Here is a 15,103-nt window from a genome sequence, read left to right as displayed (position 1 = left end):
CGAAGGCTGGGTGGGTGCAGCTGGCATTCTCTGCCTACTTTTGACTTCGTTTTTCACTCCGTCACCTCATCCAGATTTTTGTTTACTGTATTTTTACAACCTGCATACCACCAACCATCATTATCCTGTAACACTTTTTTTTCCTGCACGCAATTCGATACCACACACTACTTACCTTATTACCTCACTAGCTTGTCCCGTCCTGTTCGTCTTGTTCGTTCTCCCATCTTCTGTAGATACCTTTTCGGTACGTACGTAGTTCGCGTCACCTATCATGGGACTTTTTTCTGTAGAGGAAGTGTTGTTGTAAGAATAGTGGCTTGGCGGAGAACGTCGATGGATACCTTGTTCTGTGTAGAGAGGAACGTTTGATTGACAGAAGCGGGTTCTCGGATTCCTGGAAAGTCAAAATTGGTAAGAACCCCCCCACCTATGTCATGCGATGCAAAAGGGTGCGGAAGGACTGCGGGTGTAAAGAAGAACAAGGGTTCCTTTTGGCAGGAAATGCGCCTTAACAAGGGAATCCTTGTAATGGTTCGCCTATCGCTCATCGATCATGGAGACTGTATGTTGGACGACATCGTTATTGTTGTCAGGATCATGGTTAGAAGCGACAGTCTTCTGCTTCGTTTTGGACTTGATAGGATGCGGTCGTCGCCCTTAATAATGCCTAATGGTCTAATTTTCACCTGCTTCAGCCTGGACGCCGACAAGTCAGTGAACCTCGACTCTCGAGAAACTGCCAGAACGCACCAAGTCAACTCCTGCCAGTAGGCGTACAATCGGCAGAAGGATATTCACAACAGTGTTAACGCGTATCTCCAGCCGGAAATTGATCAAAGGAATGCAATTTGGGTCGAGCTCGTCGTTGAAGACGATGGGCAGAAGCAAAAAAGCGCGGCTCGTTGTCATCGACCGTGGCGTTGATTGATTGTCGATTTATCTGATAAGATAAATGGCGTGATTGCGCTGATCCACGTGTGTGACCATCTGTGAGGGGCTGGGATATGTTGGGGACGAGTGCTGTCTTTGCTGTTTCCCCCACTCGCCATGGACGGCAGCATCAGCGAAAGCGCGTCGACAGTCCGCACACTGTCAGTCCCAATTCACATCTTGTCCGAGCTGCAGGAGGTGAACAGCAGTCAGGAGAACGTCGCCACCAGCAGCAACATGAGCCTGTCACTGCCATCGTCCCCACGCTCAAGTGCCTTGCCGTCGCCCCCAGACAGTCCCTCAGACTCAGTGTCCTCGCTGCCATCTGTTACTTCATCTTTCTTCTTCAGCTCGGCGGCGGCAAGCCCTGGCCACTTTGCTCAACCGCTAGATCACGATCAGGACCATGCAAGCAATCATTCAGGTGCATCGGCGGCTCGAAATGCGACTAGTGGACTGATTATTCCTTCACTTACGCTACCGCCAGCGTTGCGGAGGCCCACGCCATATGGCCAAACTCTTGGAGAGGTCCGATTACTGGTACTCGGGCGACAGGGAGCGGGGAAGAGCTTCCTGACGGGGTTGTTGTTTGAGGACAACGAGGAGGTTGTCGAGGTTGGCACCTGGGAGGATCCGGTCGGGGAAGACGGCGAAGGAGACGATGAAATGGTTCTCCTTGGGATGGCAGGTGCCAAAGTGCTGCGAGCGTCGACAGACTGGGTCGAGCACACTGATGCCCACGGCCTGGAGAAGTTCGAACCCGCCCGGAATGTGGAGATCGTGGAATTTCCTGGTTACGACGCTATGACCGATGTGCGTTTCTCTTCTCTCACTGGCTGACTTCTCCGCCTGACATTTTCGTAGGGAAACGCACTCGTCGACAACCTCAGAAGTGTAATCCGCGCCCCGTTCCACACAATAGCGGATACGCTGCACCCCAATTCACAACCCTCTGCTCTACTGGCGAATCTAATCTCGTCAGCCGCCACCCCACTCTTTACAGCATTGATTTTGCTGTTACCATCAGGTAGGCTCCTTCCTGGACTTCCACCTGAGCTTCACTTACACTTCAAGATCAGCCCCAACAGCATTGGACCGTTTAATCATCGACTCTCTCGGAGGGGACATTCCCATTATTGTCCTCTCGACTCCCCCTTCATCGTACCCCGTTTCTTCGTCCTCATCCCCGCATGCCTCCTCCCCAGCGCTTCATCCCACCGCTACATCGTTCATCTCATCGTTTACCCGCAACTCACGTTCCAAGCTTTCAGCATTCCGTCCGTCCAATGCAGGCGCTGTGAAGAATGGTGTGTTCCGCTCCCCGGAAACGATCTCGGTCTTGCGAATGGAAGCGGCAGAGCGCTTCATGCGATGGCGCGAAGTCGAACGTGCAGTGGCTGGCGTCTTGCATGATGCGCCAACTTCTCACAGACTCGAGTCTATTGGCCCCAAACCGCGATCAAGCAACAAGTCGGCCTGGGATCGATGGGACAAGGAGAAGTGGGAACGAGAATGGATGGAAGACTTTTCGAGAGACGTTAGCATTCGGCTGCAAGAGAGGGGCTCGAGGCGCAGGGAAGTGGGTGTGGACGAGCAGCCGACGGAGCATGGGGCGCCTCCGCCCCCTTATAACGATGACACCAGCAGCATCCTGGATGGTGATATTCCAGCCTCTCCGGCCTATTCCTCTGCGAACTCCGAGAAGGGGTCTCCATCCAGCTGGCATAACACCCTCATACCCCATGCACAACCATTCGACCCGCTGCATCTCCCTTCCCTTTTCCTCTTCACGGTGTCGATGCTCGGACCGCTGAAGGCCCGCCTTTTCGGTGCCGTGCGCTCGAGCGCAAAGGGATACTGGGCTGACACTGCTTCACCGGCTGAAGCTGGACCTGTGCGCATTGCCGATGCACAGGACGCGGAGAAGCCGACGCAGTGGAGGTGGTTTGTTCTTGGCGGATTGGTGACCGTGAGTGCCAGCTTTTGCGCTGGCATGAGCATTGGAGCTGCTTGGGCTTCCAAGTAGGATCCCTGTTCTGCATTGTCCAACTTGACTCCTCAGCTTTACTGCTTTGGCACCGCGGTTCCAGGCAATTCGTTAGTCAACCTTGCACGCGTTCATTGACGCTACATGGGGGCTCCACGTTCCCTTACGGCCAACGACTGCTCTGCGAACCTCCATCTCGTTCTCGGCCTACATGCGCTGCTCTTCACTTTGCAGCCCTCCACGCCGACAACATCTTGCCTATCTCACCCTTCCGTTGACCTCGAACATCCAACAAACTATGACGACCCACGATACTCTTTTATGACCCTCTTTATGCCTTTTTATGTTTCCTTCCTGCTTTCTCCGTTGCTATTAAGCCTTTTTGTATCTAAACACCGAAAGGATGATCTATTTATCTATCCTGCGATTCATGACTTTCTTCCGTTTCATTATCCCTTTTCCAACGCTGTTGTATTATAGGACTCCGCTGTACTCGTACTTGATGTATTACTAGTTGCCTTCTCGCTTCTTTGCAATGGTTAATTCTGTTTCTTTTGCAACAAGTTGACTCGGGCTGCGTTCAATCGCCGGGCACCATTCACGGAGGATCGAATACTCAAGTACGCTATCCCACCCAACAGTTTTGAGGTCACTGAACTCGTCTACGGGCTTGATTTATATTGATGCAATTTGGTCGATATTCAACGTCCCAGTTGGGATTTTCACCTCTCGTGCAGTGTGGTTGTTTGTGTAGTGTCATGCGGGTAACTAAGCTCGATACCTTGATATCCAAATGTCGCTCGGAGGCTGGCAATAGCGACAACCCAGAAGTAGCTGCAAGTAAATGGCCTTGGATCAGGATACGTGTAGTACACGTCGACATATATCCACTTCCTGTTTCAATAGCCCTATCAGAGTCCATACTCTGTCAAACCCTGTCGATCCACGTACTAAATCGACAAGGATCTGGAGTCCAATGCCAGTGGTCCATCGAAACGGATCCACGGGAGGCCAATCGTGTTCGGAACTCTCTCCTCTGCTCATGCTGGCCTCGTAGCGGTCTTCCATAGCAGTGGCAGCAACCTATTGCAACCTATCCGCGACGCCAGGCGGCTCTTTGGAGTCCGGGACTTGGATCATTGCGGAGGTGGCGCTCGTTCCCCGCCAAATGTAAATCTACTGTCTACATATTGGGCGACGTTGGATTGGGCGGTAGAACGAGGACCACAGCAAGCACGTAGAGATAGAGTAGTGAGTTTATCTCAAGAAGAAGATGGGAGAGGGGGCGATTTTGGGTACCGGTATCAGTGGAGCGAGTGTAGCGGACCCTTGACGCTTCGATCAGCGAATTCCCCAAGTCCTAGGCCTCGTGAGTCCAAGCTGAGGAGATCACATTGCAATAGGATTCGAATAGACTCGAAAGCACGTACATGGTATAGTAAGCAACGAGCTGAATACAAGTAATCAGAATCACCAATTAGAACATTATAATGAACGAGGAAAATCCGGGGTGGGGTGACACGTATGTCGATGATCAGGTGAACAACGGAGAAGGCATTGGCATCATGGTCGTTAATTGCCTCTATCCTAGCGGTAGCTATTTACCCCACCTCGCTAACAGTAGTAATACATACACGCACGCCTCTCGACTAGACCCTGTTGTGGGGGTTGCTCCGAACCATTGCGTCACGGGTAGTTGTGCGCCAGGCTTGTCTTGCGTCAGACTACCGGGCAGAAGGCGTAGCATTTAGAGGGTAGGGTGATCATGAAGTAGTGTGTGTGTGTGGATAACTTGGAGGAGCGGATAATCTTCTGAGTAAAGTCCCCATCCCCGCCGTCAATGCGTCACCCGTGGTCTATCCGCGCTTCCTAATGAGGTGGAGACGGGTGATGGGTGGCGACGGTCGTCAGAGGTACTAGTAGCGTCACTGCGGTAGGTCGTCGCGATGCGGGATTTGCAGGTGGGGAAGTAAGTCTATGGGAATATGTGAATCGTCTCGTTATCTTATCGACGGTCGAGAAGAGATGAGGAGATCAGACTAGGCGGATAGAACGAAAGAAGAGAGGGGAAGTTAACGGGAGTGCGCTTCGGTTGTGGCATGTCCGTTAAGTCGAGTGATTCAGGGTTCATGGTGCCAGGCGTTGACTGGAACGTTGAATACACCGTCTGGAATCCTCTGAAATTCAAACTGCAAAGGTCAAATCGACATGAATTGACCTGTATATTCCAATAGTCACCTTCGTCACGGTGTAAGTATTTACTCCGGGTAATAGGTATCGGAACATACGTCAACTGGGACTTTGGTGCGAGCTAGTCTTCCCTAGCCTCCCATTAAACATCAAGCGGAGCAAATCGACCTTCTCTGCATAGCGTCGGCTGCAATGTTTACCGTGACGGCGGATTAAATCAGTGGCCAGTTCTCTCCTCCAGTGCCACTAGCGGAACAAGCGGCTAAATACCTTTCATGTTTGAAGAATGACCGGAAAATCCGAATTCGTGTTGAAGAGTCTTGGAGGACCACATGATTTAGGCGTTGGCGGGTCTATGGAAGAGAAGTGTGGGGTGGTAGATGGGATGGATGGAATGGGAGGAAATATCGAGAAGAGTCAAGTGCACTTGCAACGGCTTTTGTTCCCCACTCGCATAGATATAGGAAATAAAGTTCTCGATGTCAATATCAGAAGTGTGGTGATAAGACTGGAATATTCTGTGGTTACTTATGTTCGCCGTGACAACGTTAATTGAAGCTTCCGAACTCGACTTGCCATACATGCTCTAGATTTATTATGACAAGATAAGAGCAAATCCAATAATGCACATAGGGATGCTTACCTGGGGCTAGCACCCAGCGGCGACTCGGAATAGGGGTTCGCAAACGCCATCGTAAGCGGAGATGACACGAGATTCAGCTAAGCGAGGACAGTTCCCTCGCCCCCGCCACGACAAAAGCCATCAAATCCCAAGGATCAACAAAGGGCTGGAAGCGAGTTTATGAATCAATGAAAAATGCGTGCTGTCAATACAGTGCCAGATCCCAATGTGGTGGTGCGTGGTCGTCGCGAACGATAGACTATCCGTTCAAGTCTATCACTGTGAGCCCTGAGACGACGAGGCAGAGCACTGCAGGATTCCTAACGCCGAGAATGACGATAGCTACTATCCGCCAGCAGCGGAACGAGTGAGTGCACGCAGATGGATTTTCGCAAGAGGCTGTCACTGCAAGCGAGCTTATTGATTTGTGATTATGCCCTCGCCGGATAGCTCGGCTGGCTACTCTAGAGTAGCAAGTAGGTGTTGTCTGGGACATTCATGGGGGTAGCGGGTGAAAGTCGGTCTTGTTGAGGACCGGAGCCCTGGAGCATGGCTGTTGCAGGGAAAGAAGCTCGATCAGTCGACACAAGAGGAGAGGATGAAACCACGCGGACAGGGGCTGTGGATCCAAAAGGAGAAGTTGCGGAGTGTGAAAGGCTCGGCTCGGGGGTCGCCAAAACAACGAGCAAACATTACCACGGGTGCTTGTTGTGGTTCTTGCTGTGTTGTCCCTTATAATCACCCCCGATTCGCTTCTTTGGTTTTTCGGTTCCCAGCTCGCCCTCGTCGCTGTCGCCCTCGCCGCACATCGAGCTCGTCGTCGTTCGTCGCGACCGCCGTCGTTGCTGGACTCGAATCCCTCGGTCTTGGTCTCCTGCGCTCACGGTTTTCTTTGGTGTTCGAGGCTGTCCTGGCAGTTTGGTTTGCAGTGGTGCGTGTGCAGTCTTTATCTGAACTGCCTGGGCCTCGTTGAACTCATAACTTGCAACGTTTCTGCCCGTCTGCAAATCAGACTTTGCCCTGTAACAGCATCGCAGCCAGAATATGCTCCTTAAAGTCCGCCTGCCAACGTCAATCCCACAGATACCACAGATACCCAAGATGTCCATGCCACCTCTGCCCCTCTCCATGTCAGACGTCGACCTCACCCTGTCCGTCTTCCCGTCCTCGTCAACCATTCTGCTCTCCCTATTGGCCGTCTTCATCCTCACATCGTTCGTTCGTGCCCTTTGGATTGGTCTGAGAGAACACCTGGCTCTGGTCAAGGAGAAGAGACAGCAGCAGCAGCACTCAACACCGACCCAGTCCCTGACATCACCGACAGAGAAGAGCGCCATCGCTTCTCAAGGACAAGACACACGCCCACCCACTTCGTCATGGCTGTGGGGCCTCCTCCGCCTCTCAGCTTTGAGGGCTCCACCATCACAGTCGGAAGAGTGCGCCTACCCCAGCGAGAAACAGGCGTGGTCCCAGCCTCAGTTTCAGCCTCGACGTCCACACTTGATGTCCCAAGTGGGCAGGCGCACCGGCCCTGCGTTTGACCGACCTCGTGAGTACCGCTCGCTCCGGTCACCACGAAACTCCATTCTGACATCTCACAGTGCCTACCCTCTATGAATCGGATATCCCCGTCTCCATGGCCAAAATGATCATGTCCAGACATGTGAGTATTGCCTGTCAACAGAGATGGAGGTGCACTGCCGTCCATCTCGTTATCATCATTCTGCGATATGATGCTGATGCAGTATACGTTGCAGACTTTCCGCCGCCCGTCTTCACGCCCACCACCCGCCCGCTCAGCGTCTTCCATCCAGATCCAGCGGAAAACGCCCATGCTCCCACCACAGGCGTCATCCTCGCTATCTCGCCCCGCCACACTGCCGCCGTCTCGATCTCCATCTCCTCCATCACCTACAGGCAGTCTATCGAGGTCCCCTTCACGATCACCATCGCCACCCCGGTTATCACCACCACCGCCAGTAGGGCCGAGTTCAGAGGATTCTCTAAGATCCTCGGGATCTATTGTCTAGACGGGCTACTTTCGATTTCTCCCAGCAAGCACTTGGTCCTTTTCGCTAGACGTTCTGCATCTGTTTTCGGCACAAACTTGTATTTCTATGTCCAAGTTCCGACGACGTGAGGTCTTGGCCAGGCATCTGGTCGAGCGTGAGCGGAAGACGGTGGAAAAAGGTTGGGAAAATTCAGGAAAGGAAGGGGGCGTGACCAAAGGAAGAAGAATCAAAGAAGCAAAGCAACGAACACATGGAAAATGAAAAACCCATATCCTCGGACCGCATGTCTCTTATTGTGCTATTTATCGATATCCCTTTTTATCAATTGCTCCCCCTTCCGTTCGAGTCCCAACGAAGCCCTTTGGAATGCAAGTCCCCTCGCATCCGACTGGTGGAGCCAAGACGAAAGCGCGATCGGGGGAGTGCCCATTTGCTTCCGTTCCGGCTCATCGCTACCATTTCCATATCTGCAACATCTTCCCGCATTTTTTCTTCTCCTTTCTGTTCACACCGCGCATCTTTTTTCCCAGTTCATTTCCCATATTTTTATTCTCAAGCCAAGGACATTTTTTTCCCTATTCCCTCCCCTATTTTTATTTCTCGTTTTGCGCTCCCACCCGACCCCCTCTTCCCTCCCCCGGTTGCTTGCGACAGGATTCCAGAATTCATTTTCGACCTCCGTCATCCCCAATCCGACATTCCGATCTCACACCCTCGTCCCCCCTTCCCATCCGCAATTCTACCATGATTTTGGCGATACCACTTATCCTTGGACCCTGTTGCAAGCTGCTCTTCTCCTTTCTCCCTTGCCCTTTCAAACTGTATCTTTCTTCTTCGCGCTTTGGGTTGCCATTGGAGATCGTCCCTCGGTCGTCCCACCGACAGCCGCCCTTCCCTTGCCAACATCCTCTTCCCTCACCCTCCTCCGCATCCTTCCACCGCCCTTCTTCGACCCGCGACATTCCCGACCTTGATTCTCGACAACGAACCTGCCACGACTCTCCTCGACTATGACGACAGCTAGTTCTGTTCTGTATCTGCCTATCCATGACGATCATGTTCTCGACGAAACGCGCCCTTGACCATTCCGATACGCTCTGGTCGTGTAGCGGTTGGTTTTGGTGTAACGCTTTACGACTGTCATGATTACCCTGGTTCGAGTGGTGTACCATGGGCGTGGTGCTGGTGTTGGTGACGGGACGATTTTCCTTTCTTCCTTTGGCTCTATACTTTCTTCGTACCCCTTCGGATACCCTTCGTCGTACTCTACGTTCCTACCCTTCGGTTTTTTTTTTTTTTTTTCTTTTACGAATCCCGTTTTTAATCATGGATAATCTTTTCCCCTTTTCTTCAGCCCTACTTTCTTCTGGTTCTTCTAGTCCTGGTATTTTGTCTCGTTTGTTCGTCAAGTAGCAAATTCGCTTTGTCAATTCTCCGTTTTTTGTCGATGTTGCTTGCTTGCTTGCAGTTTTACATACCACGTTTAACACGAAACGAACATGAAGAACATGAACATTATTGAACACACCGATTCCCATCTCGTCCACTACATATTCCGTGCATGCATCCCGGGGATTGTTTTGTATTTATTGAAAACAATGCATAGAGTACTTTAAATGTTTTGATTGTGGTGCTCTTGGTTGTAGGTTGTTCTTGGATGTCCAGGCCTGTCTAGGTACGTGGGGTCTAGGTCAGTGAAACATGTGTCGTTGAAATGGAATGGGGACAGGCATCGATGCGGAGCCGCTGGAGTGGGAAGTTAATCCTGGAATCGCTGCTGCTGTTGATGCTTGTAGGATACTATGTCCGTATTGTTGACATTGGACGGGACCCGTAGGCGTCTTTGAATTGGCGTGGGTTGAACGTTGACCATTGTGTTTACCCCTTGTTGAACTGAAACCATTTACACAGATTTATTGGCTGAGGATAATGATGTTTCGTTGATTCTTCTTGAATTGGCATGGTGTTCCGGTGCCTGGGTTTAGGGACCAACTCTTGAATGCGTTCTCGTTGTTTATTATTATTCTCAAACGACACCTGGAGTCTGGATAAACTTGCGCATGTGTAGAATAGGATGCGAGCATTCATGAGCGCTTTGTTTATCGCTCCCACTGGCCAAGGCCCCGGTGGCTGGACTTCCGATTCAGGAAATGAAGTTGACGGAAATGGAAAGAGGCGCGCTGGACGTTCAAAGGAGTCGTGATGCCACTACGCGTTACCAACTTTGAAGAACGCGGTGCACATTGCGATGAATCAATTTCTGCGAGCTACAAATTACATCTGCGCGACCGGACGGTTACTCTATCTTTAGTCAATAGCCTTCGGTTGCATACTCTCCCTCTCCAACCACCCCCGTTTCTCAAAGTCGTCCAAAATGTCTTTGGTAGTCTCGTTCATGGATCTGAGCTTCAAACCGAAGATCTTCTGCTCCTTGGACGTGTCCATAAGATCTCGATAGACGTCTGTCGTACTTTTGATCCCTTGGTTTGCCAGTTTGGTTTGGATGGCGTTGGAGGGCGTGACTGTGTTGGCTGACTCGACTGGAGAAGCACCAGCAAGAATAAAGTACGTGAGCCTTCGCTGTTTTATCTCCGAAGATAGAGAGAGAAACACGCACGCCATTCCTTCCAAACAAACGGGCCCTCAGCCACGATGATCCTCTCTCCGCCAGCTTTTTCGTTCTCCAAAGCGAGGACGTGCGCTTGGGCTACGTCGCGGACGTCAACCCACGAAGACCCTTTTGAGACGGGTAGCGACTTGGAGATGGTAGGCGCGTCTTTGGAGGCGACGACGTCCCACCATAGGGCCATGGAGGCGTTGAGCGAGGTGGGGGATGAGATGTTTTGGAGCGTGGGCTATGTGATTGAGGTTTCGGTTAGATGGAAGTCGGTGACGGATTGGAAGAATGGTGCTCTTACGCCGAAAACCTGGTAATTGGGTGAGGATGGGAGATTTCGAGAGAGTGAGGTGTCAACGCACGTATGGAGGGTTGATAACCGTCAGATCCCACTTCACTTCCTTCTTATGCTTCGCGTAGAAATCCCATGCAGCTTTGTTACAATGAAATGAGCACTCGTTAATAACCGCCGGTCGTCTTATCTCTATTCTAGTCATGAGGACTTACCTCTCTCGGCAAGCGTCTTGGACGCCTGGTACTTCGTCAACACCGCCGTATCTCTTCCTTTTTCCTTAACTTCCTTGAGAGATCCTTCGTTCCAGTCTTTCTCGCTGAATGTCTTGGGGTGGGGAAGGGTCTCAGTTATGGCGGCGATGCTGGAGGTTATGACAATTCGCTTCACGTCGTGTCTAGTGGATTATGGACGATTAGCCATGGATTGGATTGCAGAATGTGCAGGACGCACCCGTTCTTGAGAGCGCTGTTGAGGATACCGAGGGTACCGTTGACTGCTGGATCGATGTAGTCTGTGTAATGTCAAGCGTATTACTAGGCGCTGGGATTTACTTCGGCACTCTCGAATTCTCACCTTTGGGATCCTCGCCCTCCATATGGCAAGGAGACAGAAGGTGTTCAATCCCCGCCACATCTTTCACAGCGTCGTCGAACGCTCCCTCCTGTACAACACCAATAAGAACAAAGTTCATTTCTTCTTCGAATATGCTTCCCGGGTCCGGAGACTCGGATGTAAACACACCTTCATAACGTCCGAAACAACGACAATCTCCAATTTATCGCCATAGGATTTGAAGGTGTTCATCACCTCTTGGGATTTTTTGGCTGACCTTACGGTCCCTCGGACGTGGTACCCTTTGTCGAGAAGGATTTTAGTCACCCAGAGGGCGATGTAGCCGTTGGCGCCGGTGACGAGGACTGTGCTTCCTGGCTCTATGGTAGGCATGGCGGCTCTGAGGTATGGGGGTGAACTTACAGAAGGCGCACAGTAGACAGGGATGGTCTGTGTCTGGGTTCAAGATCCATGTCTAAGACAGATGAGACGTGTGTCAATGTCCTGCAAGCGCCCAAACCCATCTGATGTTCAGGCCTCGTTCTCGAATGTCTTGACTTGTGGTACATGGTCACTGCGCGAAGCGAGCTTCAAGGTTGAGATCTGTTGAAACCAGCGCTAGCTGCAACATAAGTATGTACTTGCAACATGGTCGGGCTTCTTTTGTCTCTGCCTGTCTTCGACTTCTTGTTCCATCACTTCGTTGATATTAACGCCAAGTTATGTAGGTGTTCCCGAGTCAAACACGTGGTCTGAAAGTGCTCAACCTTATCTCGTCCGTTGGTTGGATGCAACCTGATGCAAACCTCACTGATTGGTTTGGCGGTTGTATGGTGATACATAGTAGACGATTCTACCTTTTTCAAGTTGGCGATGATCACACCAACTTTGCAAGGCAAGGGACAAGTCGTTGTCAAAAGCCGCAGGATCGATGAGGGCCGGTCAATCGACTCTTGTGAATGGGTCGACTAATCCGGGATATCGATGTTGGAAGCTGGAAGCAAAAAGCTTTTGTTCATCAAGCTCTTATCACTGGCGATATCTGAATGTCACATCCTATAAAGAGGTCGCTTTACTCCCCGAAGCCTGAATAGCAACTTCCTACTGTCTACAGCACGATGAGCGAGAGCGACGCTGGTCACTACCCCGTATAGTTGTTTAGCCTTTCCCATCCCAATATGCTGAACGTCGGATCCAGATTGGGAAGACACTTAGACTTGGAACAAAGATCGCAGGGTTCATCACCGTCGAGAATCACGGCGATCGACAGCAACAGCCCTTTGAACTCGGCGCTGGGACAATCGTGGATGTCCAAAGTGTACGACTTAAATCATCCGAGCATGTCAGTGGTACCTCGATTTACCTTGATATGCTGCTAATTCACTGAAATTTATTGTAGCACCACTTGCCAGGAGCACAGGAGCCGAGCGCAAGCGACTACGAATACCTCGTCCATTCTGACATCTATACTGTCATTGGCAACATATATGCACCTGAAGGCAAAGCACTCGACGGTGTCCGAGGACGGACAAGGACCTACCCTATTTGCCACACTCAACTAGCCCCTGTTGGTCGCAAAAAAGGGGAGTTGGCCCCCGATGGCGTGTGCAGGCACCCCCTCCGCCCGGTATGCCCCATCCATTGGCCTTTCTTCTCGTTGGCTCATCGCACTATAGGGGGAATTTGCAAAAGTCATCAACGAAGACACTGATGACTATACAGGAACAAAGCAAGGGGGTGTCGGCCAAAAAGTTCCGGCTAGAGGGTCGAAAAATCTTTTCTCAGGATTTCAACCTGAACTACCTAGGTAGAATATAGGGGTATTACCATATTTAGCAATGTCATTACGTCACTTCCGCGCCCTTTGGCCTCCTCCCCTGTCGGACCGCGCATCGCGTTGAGAGGAGCGCGATAAAGGAGGAATCCGCAAGGTAACTCGGAGGCCCTGTGGATTGTCAGATGGTGTTGAATATCTGTCCCAGATGGTTTGAGCTTTGAGGGATTTGAATTCAGAACTCGCAGCTCTGACCAGAGGGACAGAGCGTCCGTACGATATTGCAACAGAGTCCTTCTGATTATCTATGCTTCCATGAGTCGAAAGCTCAGGATTTCGAGCCAATCTTAACCAGCTTACGTGAACGGTCAGACTCCAGAGCGGATGAGGGTTGTTGGCGCACATAAACTCGCGATAGACCTTGGATGTAGGTCAAAAATGTGTTTTTACCTGGATTTTCTGCTCTTCTGGGCGCACGGGAATGCTGTTTGACTCAGAAAGGGGCTAAATTTCTATTTTTGGAGGCCCTTCCAAACTTTTTTTCTGGCCCTTCAGGGTGGAACTACCTCCCTAGGTCGGTGTCCGGGATTTCTTTCCCACGACCCCCTTGGAACAAAGGTCGGAGATATGGTTGCAACAAGCTCTGACCCTATAACACATCAGCAAAACCCAGATATGATTACCAGAAATTTTAGCCACCTTGTAAAGTTCATAATTTCTTGTCAACACGCGGGATCTTGTCGACCTTGTAAGAAAAAGTGGGAAAGTGACATGATCTTTTGTAGCTTATAAGATTATCTTGAACGTGGTAAGATTTCTCGGAACCTTGCAAGGTTCCCAGGATCCTTGTAAGATTGGCCAAAGCCTCTCAAGAATCGCGACGTCGGTGGTCGCGTTGTCCGAGACTCATAACAAAGAGACCAGCCCATTGAACTTTGAAGCAAACCAGAAGGTTTGGAGACATAGCATTGGACTAATATGCGACATTTCTGCACTGTTTTGAGGCGACTGGGAATCGATGTACTCTAGATCTTTAGTATATTAAATCCATAATACGTCACAACGTCAACCATAAACATAGCCGGGGCAAGAGGTCTCTGGGAGGCGTGGGAAGCTTGCACACCAGAAACGGGATAGGCAAGTTTGCAAGGACTTGGAAAAATTAGAAGGAAGCCGAGGAGAATATAAGAACATGACTTCACACTGCAAGGTAATACCGACGATACAAGGTAACAGTAAAGATTACAAGCTTTCGACCAACCTTGCAAGGTTTGCCGAAGCTTGCCAGATCTTTTGGAGCTTCCGATCAAAACGTCATTCCTTACAATGATATCTCATTCTTGCCATCCCCGTAAGCTCTCGGAATCATATCTAGGTTTTGCTGATGCAATTCTATGTGGTATCGTTCGATCGGTATTCTACGATCCTGGGAACAGCCTCCGAAAGGAGTCTGTACGGCGGCGATGCTGATGCGGTCGGCTCGCCTAGAGTCTTCGAGTCCCCCTTGAGGCCTGCAATCACTAGGTAACTAGAGAATTAGTGGTATACCAGACCCCCCAATCAACATTGTACGCGATGCTCTTGCTGATGGTGACTTGAGCGGCGGTGTGCTGTGCCAGCACACAATCTTCCAATCTTCTTAGGGAAGCGGCGTCCTTTGGACTTACTTTTCTGCAGTTTCGGTTAGTGCTTTACTTCAATGCTACGAAGATTCAAGAAAAGTGGAGTGCAACGGGAGCAACTCGCACGTCGGCGGTCCCCATCAATTTCCGAGGCCTGTTGGGACTCGGGTTCTTTTGCGCGGGGTTTCGCGCGTCCAAAATTCTCGACACCTTAAGGCCACGTGATGTCTGGTGAGGTCGAGGGTTCGACTCTCGATGTTGCGGATTTTTCTTTTGTTGGTTTTGGGGCATTTCGTCCCAACAGGCCTCGGTTGTATGCCGTTTAACGGCCCGCAGCCCACTAGTCCATCATCTTGTACCCCGAGACTCCAGCTCCCAATACACTCCCATAAGTGTTGCTTGTTACGAACATATATGCTTACTATACTGTATTACTATACCTACCTCATTTCCACCTTATGTTTTTCATCTCAACTCATCGTCTTACTCATACTTACTG

The 15,103-nt window shown here is 50.8% G+C and overlaps 4 protein-coding genes across 4 annotated transcripts; 2 read left to right on the top strand and 2 right to left on the bottom strand.

Annotated features, from left to right (window-relative positions):
- Window positions 1-1,050: 1,050 nt before the first annotated feature.
- CC1G_15583 (hypothetical protein) lies at window positions 1,051-7,872 on the top strand (the record flags this gene model as incomplete). Its single annotated transcript, XM_002910994.1, has 19 exons — window positions 1,051-1,746; window positions 1,798-1,827; window positions 1,961-2,902; window positions 2,960-3,030; window positions 3,435-3,540; window positions 3,634-3,760; window positions 3,978-4,171; window positions 4,266-4,289; window positions 4,324-4,358; window positions 4,743-4,853; window positions 4,882-4,889; window positions 5,155-5,170; window positions 5,396-5,657; window positions 5,831-6,013; window positions 6,040-6,099; window positions 6,241-6,663; window positions 6,762-7,281; window positions 7,334-7,395; window positions 7,417-7,872. The coding sequence occupies 19 exons, from the start codon at window positions 1,051-1,053 to the stop codon at window positions 7,870-7,872; spliced, it is 4,326 nt and encodes a 1,441-aa protein (XP_002911040.1).
- Window positions 7,873-8,409: 537 nt separating this feature from the next.
- CC1G_15582 (hypothetical protein) lies at window positions 8,410-8,706 on the bottom strand (the record flags this gene model as incomplete). The annotated part of the gene is made up of 1 exon (XM_002910993.1): window positions 8,410-8,706. One exon carries the CDS (start codon window positions 8,704-8,706, stop codon window positions 8,410-8,412), a length of 297 nt encoding a protein of 98 aa, XP_002911039.1.
- A 1,345-nt stretch (window positions 8,707-10,051) lies between these two features.
- On the bottom strand, window positions 10,052-11,601 carry CC1G_11975 (D-lactaldehyde dehydrogenase; the record flags this gene model as incomplete). Its single annotated transcript, XM_001837879.2, has 7 exons — window positions 10,052-10,284; window positions 10,362-10,599; window positions 10,724-10,794; window positions 10,869-11,050; window positions 11,107-11,167; window positions 11,230-11,317; window positions 11,398-11,601. The coding sequence occupies 7 exons, from the start codon at window positions 11,599-11,601 to the stop codon at window positions 10,052-10,054; spliced, it is 1,077 nt and encodes a 358-aa protein (XP_001837931.2).
- Window positions 11,602-12,326: 725 nt separating this feature from the next.
- CC1G_11974 (hypothetical protein) lies at window positions 12,327-13,019 on the top strand (the record flags this gene model as incomplete). Its single annotated transcript, XM_001837878.2, has 4 exons — window positions 12,327-12,356; window positions 12,407-12,550; window positions 12,608-12,835; window positions 12,885-13,019. 4 exons carry the CDS (start codon window positions 12,327-12,329, stop codon window positions 13,017-13,019), a joined length of 537 nt encoding a protein of 178 aa, XP_001837930.2.
- Between the last annotated feature and the right edge of the window lie 2,084 nt (window positions 13,020-15,103).

The sequence above is a fragment of the Coprinopsis cinerea genome, assembly GCF_000182895.1.
Source record: "Coprinopsis cinerea okayama7#130 chromosome 6 map unlocalized cont3.6, whole genome shotgun sequence".
Classification (NCBI taxonomy): Eukaryota; Fungi; Basidiomycota; class Agaricomycetes; order Agaricales; family Psathyrellaceae; genus Coprinopsis; species Coprinopsis cinerea.
Note: the sequence above shows the minus strand (reverse complement) of the source record. Positions and strands in the feature narration are given on the sequence as shown.